Raw genomic sequence first — 13944 nt, 5'->3', positions numbered from 1 at the left:
ACTACCGATATTTCCAAAACAGATATAAAAGAAGTTAGACCACAGCCTGAAAATTGTTAGCAGAAGTTAGGTAGAGGCATGGTTCTAGTGAAGCTCATGTTTATTGAGGAAAAAAAATATGTAGATAGGAAGAACATACCTGAAAATAGAAATTGGTTTGGAAAACTTTCACTTGGCAGGGGAAGGCAATAAATTACTTCCCCTTTCCACCAACTGCTACATAGGAATACATACACGTATTCTGTATGAGGCTGCTGACACTTAGGTAACACCTCAGTTACCATTTTTAGCCTGGCGAAGGCCAAGGAAGAACAGCCATTTAGAGGCAAACGCAGGCAGAGAGGCACTGCGCAGCGTGGGGAGCGTCCGTGCAGGCGGCTGCTGTCCCGGCGGCGGGATAGGACACCACCGCCTCGCCCCTCCTCAGCCGCGAGCGGCCGCCGCGCCTCACACCGCTCGGAGAGCGGCACAGCCCCGCAACTGAAACCTAAAGATAGCCAACACAAAACCCACGCTTGTAAAACAACCCAAAAATTTACAGAAACCAGTGGAAACGCCCCCGCGCCAGGAGACTGGCCGCCGGCCGCGGGCAGGGCGGGAAGCGCCTGAGCACAGCCCAGCGGCCGGAGGTACGGCCCCTCCCGCGCTTGCGCGGCGGCTCGAGCCACTCGGCGTTCCCGCCCGTGCTCCGCCCCCAGCGCCGCGTGTCACCCCGCGAGGCTGGCTAGCCCCGCTATTTATTTGGCGTCAGCTCCTGATTGGTTCCCGGCCTGGCCAATAGCGCTATAGCGAGGGCACAGCACAGCCAGTAGGAGCAAGGCCGAGGCTGTGTGGGCGGGGCAGCAGTGCGCACGCCGAGGCGGAGCGGGCCGCGGGAGCCGTGGAGGGTGGCAGCAGCTATGAGCAGCCCTCGCCGCCCTCTCTTCCTCATGGCGAGCCGGCCGGCGCTGCCTGCCTTACTCCTCGTCCTCTTGTGTGCCCAGCCGTGCCCCTGCGGCAAGGCTCCAGCCTCCTCCCAGGCCGTGACGGCCCGGCTGGCGGCGAAGTGGCCGGCGACCCCGTTGCTGCTAGAGGCGAGGTTCGTGCTGCCGCCGCCTCCCACCGCTGCCTCGCTGGGCCGGGGAGGGCAGGGCCGGGCCGGGCAGCGCAGCCGCGGCGGCGCCTCCCCGCGCGGTCCCGTGGGGCGGGGGCGCCGCGCTGAGGGGGCGCGAGGAGGGGGCGGCCCGTCCTGTCCCGCTCCCCGCTGCGCGGGCTGAGGGGAGGGTGGGCTGGCGGGAGGGGGCGGCTGCGCCCCCTTGCTCTCTCCCTCTTTGAGAGCGTGTGTTGAAGTACTCCTTTGGTGTAAAGCTTAGCTGTGTTCTCCCTTTGTGAGGCGTTACGGATACTGCTGGCGGTTTTGAGTTGCTATTTAAGTCGGCTTGTATTTAACCTCCTCGGGCGTCTTGCCGGTTAGGTTGAGGAGATGCGATGGGCCGATCTACTCAACCGCTACGTTCTGCTGAGTAACGGTATTGCTTCATCTCACCCCAATTAGTTTACTCTCACTCAAGTGAAATAATTATGTGTAAAGGTATTTGTGAACATGTGAAGCTATAGTAGTAAAACGTCTTTTTTAAAAAAAGGTACTGTCAATTATAATTGTATTTTCAAAATAGGAAGTGAAAATGTTTTCCAGTGTTACATGTTTGTGGCTCCCCTGCCAGATTGGTTTTTTTGGTTTGTTTTTAAACTTACTTGTTCGGAGAACTCCCATGAAAGGGAGAACTGCAAGCTTCTGTAATCAAATAAATGGCAATCTTCCAAAGTAAAGATTAGAAAACAGTACACTCATGCTAGCAAGTAGATCTTTCTGGCAGATGTAAAGAGGGGGAAAAGCAACTGATTTTCCTTTATGAAAAATCACAGAACTTAAAAAGCGTTACTGATAAATTAAATAATAGTATTTGGAAGGAAGCAAACCATACCTTTATGTTTTGTAAGGATTACCCCATCTTTGAAAGTGATCTAGAGATTGGGAGCCTCCCCAGCATAGCGCTGTAGATACTGTCATCAATAAAAGCTTGTACTTTAATTAAGAACTGTAACCTGGCAGTGGAAGTGGTTGAGTCACCATCCTGGGAGGTATTTAAAAGATGCATAGACGTGGCACTTGGGGGACATGGTTTTGTGGTGGGTTTGGCAGTGCTGGGTTACCAGTTGGACTCAATGATCTTGAAGGTCTGAGTGTATGGTTCTTATTATTAAATTTAGTCACTATTAAATAAAGTTTGTGTGCTGAACTGATTTTATTTATAACAGCATGTTGTGGAAAAAGTAAAATTTTGTGTTTATTTCTGTATCAGAGAATAGTCTGCTTGCTTTACAGCTCTGATGGTTAAGTTCAGATTGGTAGTATTTTGTTCAAAATTTCTTTTAACCAAATATATACCACTGTTCAGTGTTTTATGCTACAGAGGTGTTAGATGATCATTGAATACTTAACACTTGGTTGTTGCTAGTTATTTGTTATTTTAAACAGCTGAAGATTTTAACTGTGGTACATTTTTGGACTAAATAAACCTATGGACAATTCATTTTTGTTTTTTAACAGTGAATTTATTGCAGAAGATGGTAATGAGAAGTTTTGGCAATTCTTGGAAACTGTAAGAGAATTAACAGTTTATAAACAAGGAGGTAAGTTAAACAGCGTGCTAGTTTTAATACATTAACTTGCACCATATTTAACTTTTAAACATCAAGCTAACACATTAACTAGTTCCAATCAGGTATAGCCTAACTCTTCCACTGTTCCTTACTAGGCAGTTTTCTTTCAGAAAATTGTAGCATATTTCCACCTGAGAGCTCTACCTGTAGAGGAGTTATAAAAGCAAGGAAGATGAGGTGGACCGATCTGTTAACATTATGGAACAGAAATGTAACACTGCCTTGTTAATGGCTCAGCAAGAGCTTATAGGATATTCAGACTTCATGTTTTGTGTAAAATGGATGTTTGTAGGGGAGAGAATCCCACAAATAACTAAAAAGAGAATGCTAGCTAAAGTAAAAAATGAAAAGAATGACCGAAAAAGGTTTAATACTTCTATCCTCCCTTTCTCAGTTTCTCTGTGACTGTTTTCTAGCAGCAATACTGGTGTTTCAGAATAAATGTTTATCACTGTCAATACAGGATTAAAAAAGCTTTGCATGCTTAGACAGAAGATTACTAAGTTGTTAGAAGTTTGGAGAGAAGAAAGCATAAAATCCAACAAACGAAGCGTAAATGAGCCATCCCGGAAGATACCTGGGAGAGCAGTTTACTAGGAATGACCATTATATCTAAAAATTTGGAAATCTATCAGGCTTTACAACAGGTTGGTGGGTATTAGACTTCCTTGGTAGGTCAATAGATGAACAAGGTGAAAAAAGCTTCAAAACAAGGTAGGGCAGTTTGATTTTGGTCTTCACTTCAGAATGGTACAGCTCTTTAGGCATGGGTGTGAGGACCTTACACTAGAAGACACTTCAGGTAAATTGAATGTTACATTAATAGTCAAAAGCTAATAAATCGTAGAAAGATCATGCAGGAAATGGCAGTGAGATGACAGAAATGAATCCTTATTATGTGAAAAATGCTGTAGATGGGAGGGAGAACTTCAGGAACAACACACATCAGCAATCATAACTGACTGAACACAAGTTCAAAAGAGATTGGTGTCTCTGTGGATAAGTCAGTGAGAATGTTACCTGAGTGCTCAGCAATGCCCAAAGTGGCTGATAGGCTTAAAAGATTAGTAGGGAAGGCACAGGGACCCACATGGTAAACAACATTTTGCTGCTTATGACTGGTTTTTTTGTTATAAAAAACTGGGGGTTTATAACTGCTTCTTTTATAACGGTGTTGTTATAATTGCTTTTATGTTAAGTAAAGCATGATGTTCTACTTTACTGTCTCCCTCTATTTACCTCTTCATTTCTTAAGAAAGGATATAGTAGGAGCAGAAGACGTACAAAGAACTGTAATTATAGTTGTGGGATATCAACTGGAGAGGTAAAAAAAATAATTACTGTGAGCTGATCAAAACTGGGGATGATCTGAGGTCAGAAGTATAAACAAAGCAAGAGAGAATCACTGAGAACAGTAGGCCTGAATGGTGTATGTTGCTTGGAGCCATTCTATGTAAGAGTATGAGGACGTGCAAAATGGAAGTAGGTACAGAATTTGACCTGTGGTCGGCTGCTAGTAGCATTTGTTGAGGCAAGTGCTGTTGACTCATGGTGTTTAAAGCCTTTCTTTTTAAGGCACAGCATGGTGGCATGAGGTATACCCTCTGCAAGGTTTTCAATGACACAGAACTGGGAACAGAAATTGAGAAGCTGGAGGGTAGGGCTGCCATTAGAGGGGCCTTGGCATGCTGGAAAGCTAGGCCAACAGAAATGGCTGGAAGTTCAGCAAAGGTGTTTTACAGACTCCTTCCTGCATGTGGGCTGGAATAAATTCTGCAGCAGTGTGACCTGGGCGCTGACTGAGTAGAAAGTGTTTTTTGAGGAACAGATCTGAAGATTTTTCTCAACAGGGAGTTGTATTAATTTTTATTTTTTTTTTGCTTGAGAAGGCCAACTACATGCTGGGCTGCATCAGCACGTGTAGCCAGTAGGTCAAGAAACGTGATTATTGCACTGTATGTGGCACTTGTAAGACTACCTCTGGAGCACTGGGCCCAGTTTGTGCCTCCCTGTTAAAAGACAGACAGACAAGATATACTGGAGGAAGTCTAGGAGAGGATCACCACAATGGCTGGAGAACTGGAGTAGACTTCTGAGGAAAGGCTGAGAGAACTGGGTTTTATTCAACCTGAGGAACAGAGGAGTAAGGGGAGACCTCGTGTCTCAACTTCCTGATATAGAGAAGATGGAACCAGACCCTTCCTGAAGGTACACAGTAATATGAAAAAAAGCAATGGGCACAAGCTGAAATGTGAATATTTTGGTTAGATACTAGGGAAAACATTTCTGCCATGGGCTTGGGCGAACACTGGAACAGGCTGCCCCAGGAGGCTGTGGAATCTCCCTTCCTGGAGGTACTCAAAACTCTGCGGAACAAGGCCCTGAGAAACCTAATCTAGCATTGAAATTAGATCTCCTGTAAGTAAAAATTTGGACTAGATGACCTCCAGAAGTCTTTTGGGTTGGTTTTTTGACTTTTGACTTGACTTTTTTGGGTTGGTTATTTTTTCTGTGAGTGGTTCAGGTGCAGCTGGTATTGCCTTGAGCCAGGACTGATGTATTGGTTGATGTGTCAGTGTGCTTTCATCAGCCATTTCTTGTCTGCTTACTTGGACCAACTTTCCAAGGAATTTGAAGCTTTAGTATTATTAATTATTAGTGGCACAGATGTCTGTTGAAACCGTCTGTTAGCTACATACTTTACCTATTTCACCTGGATAAAATCTGTGTGATTGAGAATAAATTTATTACCAGTAGTATGATTTGCATGGCCTGTCTTGCCAATAAAGTATTAGATACTGGTAGTGGGGAACCTTGAGAATGTACTAAGATATTCCTTTAAGTCTATTAAGCAATTGATGTGTATGTTTGTCATTTTGGCAAACAAACTCCTGTGTTTATAATGCAGGAAGTGTCAAAGTTCTGACATCAGACGGTTTTCCTAAAAGTCAAGTTCATAGTTGTAGTAGTATTGTACAAGCAATATGAACAGGATGAGAAGGATAGACTCAGTTTTAGAGGAAAAGAAAATGGTTATTTAATGACAAATTACATCACTATTGATTCTTCCAACTTAGAGCATCTTACTGAATTCAACATGATAAGTATGAAATAGAAATATTATGAGCATCATATGTATCCAGCAATAGTTAAGCCTCTTCCAGTAGGGAAGTCTGCATTAGACACCTTGGAGTAAAATGGTCAGCTAGAGTGAAGAATACTGAAACAGTGGAGCGGTGTAGTTACTGGGAGGTGTGTAACAGTATACCGCTGGGTGGAAGTTGGTTCTGTAGATGGTGTGGAATAGGTTTGATCTTAGCTGTTGTGTGTCAAGACACATTGACATAGAGAGATGTTCATGATGCATTGAGGCTGAAGTAACAGTAACTGCTTGAGCAAATTAAAGTATCTCGCCTGAAAAGGATTGGTTACAGGGACTGACTTCTCAGTTCTGCTCTGGATGATACCTAGATAGGATGGATAACTGGGAAACAAAAGCATTGCTTTTAAATAAAAAGAATTTCTAGATTTGAAGCTGAAAAACTGGGTTTATAGGAGAAGTGGATGATAGACATGTATCCCAACCTATATCGAGTATTTCAGAAGAGTCATGAAATATTAAAGCTAAAAGGCAACTTAAATCAAATATGGTGGCTTTTTCTTTTTAAATCATTCCTTGGGTGCTTTCCAATCCATTGCTTATCAGTTCTCAAAACATTATTTTAAATTTAGAACAGTCAAATCAGCATTTGTTAACTTAGATAAAATATTTAGCCTTAGCAAATTAGGTCTAGTAATTTGGGTTTATCTGGGTACCTATGATATATGTAGCAATTTAATGGATTTGGTAGGAACTATGTATGTGGAATTTGGTAAAGCATTTAGTCTGTTAATATGTTTGCTTGTTCTAACATTTTCTTTAATATGAACTCAAATCAACTTGGCCATTATTGAGGTTATACACTATGAAAAAACATAAAGTTAATTATGCGATACAGTGTATTAAATTAGATTGAGGTCTTCAGGTAGCACAGACAACATTGTGTACATCTATTTAATATGCAGCATGCTTGCTGCCTGTCTTGTGCAACTTTTGGAAATGTAGATGATGGTGTTTTGGGCTGCATGTATGTTATAAAGAAATCAAAGCTGCAAAAAATTCATATTAAGACCAGAACAGTTACAAAACACTGAAGATTACATTTTAAACTTGCTGCAGCTTTTGTATCCCAAAAGGTTAATTTAGAAACACAAAGTGAAGGTGAGTAGCCAGTTCCCTGCCGATTAATTATAGCTTGAGTGTTTACTGTGTTCCCAAGTGGTTCAGTTTATGTATTGAATTTTCAGCAGCCTCTTAAATATGTATTTAACCCCCCCCCCCAAAAAAAAACAAAAAACCCACTAAAAAAACAAACACACAAACATACATATAAAGACCAATCATGTAAATTACCTTTTGTGATCTAGAAGACTAGATTCACAGTCTAGGAGAGTTATTCACAACTAAATTAAATATTTTTTACGTACATATCAACCTTGAAGATTTAAGAGGAATCAGTCTGCCAAGCATGGCACTTCTGTAATAATGCAATAAAAAGGTATTCTTTCTCTACTGGCATCTTGCTTGAATGTTATAGGGATTTGCCTGGCCAGTGATTGCTTGAACTGCTGTTACCTGGGCTTTCTAATTCCCTGGCTGATCTATAGAAAAGATATATGCATCTATGCAGTTGGAACAATCCCCATACTCCCATTCCCTAAAAATAATGATCCCAGCATCCTGTGGTGTTGTGACCAATTATGTTCGTTATGTTTAATCTCCCTACCTCCCATGCCTCAGTACTTTGAATTCTCCTGTGGGCCACCAGCATATATTCAGATTAATTTTTTGCTGCATCTGTGGGGGATCGGAGGAGCTGTGATGCAGACCTTACTTTCCTTTTGTGACTGTCCTGATCATCTGCTTTCAATCTAACTGATTCGAGATACCGCTGTGGGTTGCTGATAGTAAATGTCAATGTTTAAATAGGAGTCTGCTTAGCTAGCTGTTCAGTTCTTGTTGTAGTCAATCTAATCAATTTAGCTACAGGACTTGAGAGCACTATTCAACTGACAAATTTAGGCATCTTTAGAGGGAGCTAAATAGCTTTTCAGATTTTGTTGGCTGCTAGGCTATATCTCTCTTGGCTAGGATGGATTTTACAGAAATGTTGTTCATACACATGTGTTCGCATGTCTGCAGTCTAGAGCTGTATTCTATTAATGTCTCATTTATTTATTTTTAAATCAACTTTGTTAATGATTTTAGTGGTAATAATGCTATCATGCAGCATTTTATGACCAGAAACATCTGTTTCTCCATGGTTCCCTGTAACATCCTAAGAAATTTATTACGACTTCTACTCTTTGGCATAGAGTGCAATGTTAAAATGTGCCTGGAGAGCAAGTAGTTACTAAGTTTCAAGGAACAAAGACTATATGAAAATAAATTTGTGAAACTGAAGCCATAGTTTTGTGTGTAATAAACTTAAAAAAAGGTTTTGCACTAGGTGGATCATGTAGCATTTGATGTGAATTAATTTATCTTGCTGAAGTTTAAAGTACGATTGTACTCTGAAAAAAGCCAGCAGCATTAATGTCAGTTGAAGCCGTAGGAATGGATGTATGATTTGATAAATGTAACCTTGTCAATATGTAATGCAATCATTTCTGAAGGTACATGACAAATTATCTTTTTTTTAACTCATTAAAATCATAATTGTCTTAATCATCTTCCAGAGCAAAAATGTCAGTTGTTTTATATATGGCACTGAAAGCACAGCTGGAATTCGTAAACCAAAGAACTTACAGACTTGTGGTAAAAATATTTTATTGAGGCAGTACCTTTACAATTGTATATTTAATAACTCTTTGTTGTATCCAGTGGGATGTTATTTGGGGCTGAGTGGAAAGGCAGAAGTTTCAGATTGAATTTTTATTGTTGTAGAGATAATTTGAAGAAAATTTGGAAGTATAGTTACTGGAAAGATGTTTCAGTCTGGAAGTATTTGTCACTTCCAGATTTTTACATTCACTGCTTGGAGTGCATGAAGCCAAATTTATCTCATTTGGGTTCTACTAGGGCTGTGTGTAGGTTTAGAAAACACAGATGAAGGTTTTCTGTCCATTGAATTTAATGTTAGACTGTGATGATCATAGAGAATTTATGGGAAGGCAGCTTTCTGGAAATGCAGATCATACCCTTTTGTAATATTAATTTTTTTTTTCTAGTGAATTACAGCAAACTCAACCTTTCTAAATAATGAGTTTTAAGAAGGAGGAAAAGGCAGGAAGGAGATCCTAGAGGCTTTAAGAACAAAAGGAGGTTGGGGTTCTAAAGAGGAAAGTGAAAGGACAGGAAGTGCTCAGTTATAAAAATTGTATACAGAACTGCTGGGAGCAGTTAATGGGTATTTCCAAATCTATGGCAGGGCTGTTGTATGTGGTCTAATGTTTTGCTGGAACCCAGGCCATGGTGAGGGAATGGCATTTTGATTGATGTACTCATTTGAGATCAGTACTGCTGAAATCTACTGCAGCTGGGGCAGGTAAAATCTGGCAGGTTAAGCCATGTGAGATGATTTTCACGCTGTGTTAAAAATTGGGTGCCACTTTGGACCCCTAAAGGGGTTTTCTACTGGGACGATTGTTCTACTTCCACAGCAAGAGCACCTTTAAAATTAGGTGTTGACATAAGAACACAGATATCAAACTGTGGACAGCTAGAATGGCTCCTCCCTGCAACTTCTTTTCCCTTTGCTGCAAATATGAAAAAGATCTTGAATTACTGCAGTTTCCAGGTAGTATCTATCAATCTAAGTAAAACACATGCTGATTACATAGATTTGGTTGTTTGGGTTTGGGGGTGGGGGGCAGGGCAGGAACAGACATAAATTGGCAGTTCGGCACTGCTTCACATGGGTTCAGCTGTTCCTCCTGTGGAAGAGTAATCTCTGGAACAGGGATGGTGCACAGTGCTTGGTATGGTCACAGCTTTGGTTCTCCGACCCTAGTTTGTGTTCAAGAATATTATATAGTATGATGTATACAATCTGATTTTTGGTGAGCATTCTTAAACAGATACAGGTCTTTTTCACAGCTTCATATTATTACAACCTTTTCTAATTAGGCTTCTTTGCTTCACAATCCAAGGACGACATGAGAATGTTCATTTGAATATGCCTCTAGAAGAAGAAATGAAGTTTCTTTCCAAGCAATGTTTTTTATTGTCACTTCCGTCATTCCCAGACACCATCCACCTTTCTTCTTACTTGGAGTCCTAATTTTGGCCTTGAGGAGAGATATGAAGGGAGGGTGGAAGCCACTTCACACATTGCATCCATTCTCACACTCATGCTTATCATGTATTTTTAAGGAAGAAACAGGATATGTGAGAGTAGCTCAAAGTATGTCACCTTTAAAAGATTTTTATTTATGTAAGTTGCATGGTTAAGAGTGTTCTAAGACTAAATGTGAGGAAATAATTTGTAAAATAATGCTGGTTGAAAGTAACCAACCTTCAAAATATGCACTAAAAGGCTTACATAAGCTTGACAAATAAAAATAAATGAACAAGCTCTATTCAAGACTTTCCATATGGGTCTGCAGAGAGACATTATTGTCTTGAGTAGATTTTTATATTGCTGAAAATTATTTGGGTGTTAACTAGTGCTATTGTGCTCACTTTTGCATCAGGCCTTTAGAATTCATAGTAAAGGAAACAATCAGCAGTGGACAACATTCAAGACTTTAGAACTGCCAAGCAGCACTAATATAATACTTCCTTATTATGTAGCACAGGTAGATATGCCACATCATTTATGGCTAAATACTAAAAGTTTGTCTTTTTTTTTTCTTGTTTTTTTTCCCCAACAGATTCAGAGCATTCTTATTACAATTTAATCTTGAAGAAAGCAGGGCAATTTTTATCCAATTTGCAAATCAATCTGTTGAAGTTTGCACTTTCCATACGGGCATATTCTCCAACTGTTCAGATGTTTCAGCAGGTGACTGTATTATCTGATATATTTGGTATATGATTTGATATGGTATCTTGGCTGCAGAGTAGAGAATGTTTGTTATTAGAGTTCAGTAAAATGCATGCTGACATTATTTGGACTCAAACATGATCCATTTATAAAGGTGATGCTTTATAAGCTGGTTATATTAGTAGGAACAAATATTCATGTTTAATTGTATGGATAGCATTATTTTCAGCATAGAATTTTTGGAATTGTTCATTTGCAAAACTCGGGTTGTGGGAGTTTTTTGCATTGCTTTAAATGCAGACATTCCCAAAGTAGGAAATTTCCTGTAGCGTGAAGTCATTTGTATTTATTATTTAGTGGACTTCTCATCTCTTTCATTATTTTAGAATTTGAAAAGGTGAAAAATAGAATAGTCAAATACCTGCTTTGTTAATGAAAAAGTGGGAGGATGTAAATTCACTGTGCTTCTAGCCTAAAACTGCTACTCTTTTTAGCAATGCCACCTTCAAGATAAAGTGACAAATCCATGTATCTGAAAGGTAATAATCTGTAATAAAGTTAGGGTTTTTTTGTAAGTGTTCTCTGGAGGAATATCATTATCTCAGACTCTTCATCTTTTAATTTTTATCTTTCAGCTTGTGAATACCGAACCATTGATATGCAGTCATATGATTATGAGAATAGCTGAATATAGAGTTCAAAAAAAAGGGTTGGGGAGAGAACCAGAAATTGACGTTAATTTTTTGCGATGTATTGGTTAGCAGTCAAATCTTTGTACATTAATATGATTGCTGATAGCAACTAAAATTAAAAATATCTCAGAGTACAGGCTGTGATTTCAGCTTGAAGAGGAGATTTCTCAGCCCTGTCTTTACAGAACATAAATGGACTTGCATTTTCTGGGGTATGACTGCATTTGATAGACTATATTTCACAAAGGCTATATGGTCTTAATCTTCTAGTATTTTCCATTACTTTTTTCACATGTACCCAGTTTTGAATGGGCTTAATTAGAAACACAACTCAGTGGCAGCTGTTGAGTTATTTTAATCAAAGGGATGTGAGTTTAAGTTGAAGTGCAATCAAAGCATTCTGGTTGAGTATAATTGTTGAAATATTAGATTGCAGCTGATGAACCTCCACCAGAAGGCTGCAGTGCATTTGTGGTTATCCATGAGAAGCACACCTGTAAGACTAATGAAATAAAAAAGCTGCTGAAGAAGGCTACTAAGAGGTAAATGTAATGATCTGTTTTAAAAGGAAAAGTAGATTACTAAAGAGGAAAATACGTTATTGCGTATATACTTGCAGTATTTTGAAATTTTTTGTTCTGCTTAACTTGATAATGCCAAGCCCATCAATTCATGTTTACTGGATATTTAAAGACATACCCATTGACAGGGTATGTTATTTTAAAAGAGTTACTTTTGGTTTTGAAATACTTTGAACACTCAATTGTAAATCAAAGTAGGCTTTTAAAACAAAATCATAGAGCTTTGCTCCTCTAACCACATGGATAATTTTGTATTTCTTCCCTTTTTTTTTTTTGGTATAGGATAGTCAAGTTTAAGTTACAGTGTACTTCCTATACAAACCTACCATTTAATGCATCTGAGACAGTACTGCTGCTGACAGATCTTTCCATACAGTCAGTGCCACTGCATTTGAGGTTTTCTGGATTGTGAGGGCTTGGCACAGGAGTGGAAGAAGAGTCTTACCTCAGCTGATGTAACCTTTCCTCACCTTGTGCTAGACTTTGCACCTATCAAGTTTTTCTGCAGACTTTGTCCTGTGGAAACTGGCATCAGTCCAGAATAATTTTGGGCTGTGAAGTAAAATATGAAAACCTATCAAAATAATAATAACAAAATAATGAAAGCAAAATGCTTAATCTCTATAAAAAAAAATTAATTTGTATTTTTTCAAGACCCGTATCTAACATCTATTTGTTTTTTTCCTGTAATGGTCAAGGTCACCATAATATACATCAGTGTCCATATCTTCAACAGTTCATGGAGATACATAAAGCTGAAAGATTTAGTAGTGCATGTTTCTTGGATTTTGCGTTCTAGCAAATATAAATTGGGGAAAAAAAGCCAACACTGAAAACTTAGAAATTTCTCTCTTTGGGGATGGTTGCTTCTGAAAACAATTTTGTGCTCTGAATATATGATTTGTGGTATTTTCGAAGTCCATTGATGCAATTACAGTGTACTAAATTGTTGTCTTTTACTTATTTAATAGCCAAGGCTTTTGCAAAAACTTCACTGTGTAGTTTGCAATATCCCTTTTTTAACTATTACAGTCAGTCTAGCAAATCTCTCTTACTGTATTACATAAATTATTTGTACCATATTTTGGCTTTTAAAATGACGTTGAATTCTTCTGGTCATATATTAAGGCATCATGGGACTCTAACATACCACAAAGTCTGAATATACTCTTCTAAAGCAGCTAACTGGATTCAGGACATTCTCCTTTCTGGAGATGCTATCCCCAAATTTACAAGATTCTGGAAGATCGATAGAATCCTGAAGTATTCAGAACTGAAGGAGTTAGACTTGCTAGAAATCATTAACTTTAAGAACTCAAAACAAAACTGAAGTTATTTCTATTGAGTTGTTCTTGTGTTTTGGTTAGTTTTATGTGCACCAGTCATACTACAACCTTCAGAGCTGCAGGGAAAAAATCTTGATAAATTTCCTCTCCTTTTCCCCACTCCAAAAGCAGTTGTGTCGCTCTAAATATTTAGAGTTCCTAGAGCTAGACTTTGAGAAAAAACATATTCACCTTCAGGTAATTGTTTCCACTGTTATTTCCAGTTGTACTGTGGGTAATGGATGCTTTTCATTGTGCTGGAGATGTTTAGCCTAGGTGAGGTAGATAGGGCTGTGCTTCTGTTCTTCCTTTTCTGTCTGGTGAACAAATGATACATGGGACAGTATACCTTCTCACTGTTGATTCCTCTCAACCAGTCATTCTTTTTCCTTGTGGCTTTTATGAAAAGACTTAGTTTTGTTTTATTGATTCCATTTTTATTTCAAACTATTTTCCTTTGTGTTTCATTTTATTTTTCTGTTTTCTGTCTTGGCATGACTCTTCCACAAGCCAGGCCAACTTAAGGTGGGCTTTCAGTCGTGTCATAAAGTTCCCCATATTGGATGAGGACACTAGAAATGTTCTGTGTTGGGGGATGATAGTTCCAGATCTCACT

General features: G+C 39.3%; 1 protein-coding gene across 1 annotated transcript in view; it reads left to right on the top strand.

The window, feature by feature from the left end:
• The first annotated feature begins 838 nt into the window (after window positions 1-838).
• UGGT2 (UDP-glucose glycoprotein glucosyltransferase 2) overlaps window positions 839-13944 on the top strand; it is an 88300-nt gene continuing 75194 nt past the window's right edge. Inside the window, exons 1-4 of the mRNA XM_055702347.1 lie at window positions 839-1078; window positions 2591-2673; window positions 10618-10748; window positions 11852-11964. Of these exons, the coding sequence (XP_055558322.1) occupies window positions 900-1078; window positions 2591-2673; window positions 10618-10748; window positions 11852-11964 (506 nt within the window). The 5' untranslated portion in view covers window positions 839-899. The remainder of the gene's footprint in view (window positions 1079-2590; window positions 2674-10617; window positions 10749-11851; window positions 11965-13944) is intronic.

Source organism: Falco cherrug, chromosome 2 (assembly GCF_023634085.1).
Source record: "Falco cherrug isolate bFalChe1 chromosome 2, bFalChe1.pri, whole genome shotgun sequence".
In the NCBI taxonomy this organism is placed as follows: domain Eukaryota; kingdom Metazoa; phylum Chordata; class Aves; order Falconiformes; family Falconidae; genus Falco; species Falco cherrug.
This window is presented reverse-complemented; position numbering and strand designations above follow the sequence as displayed.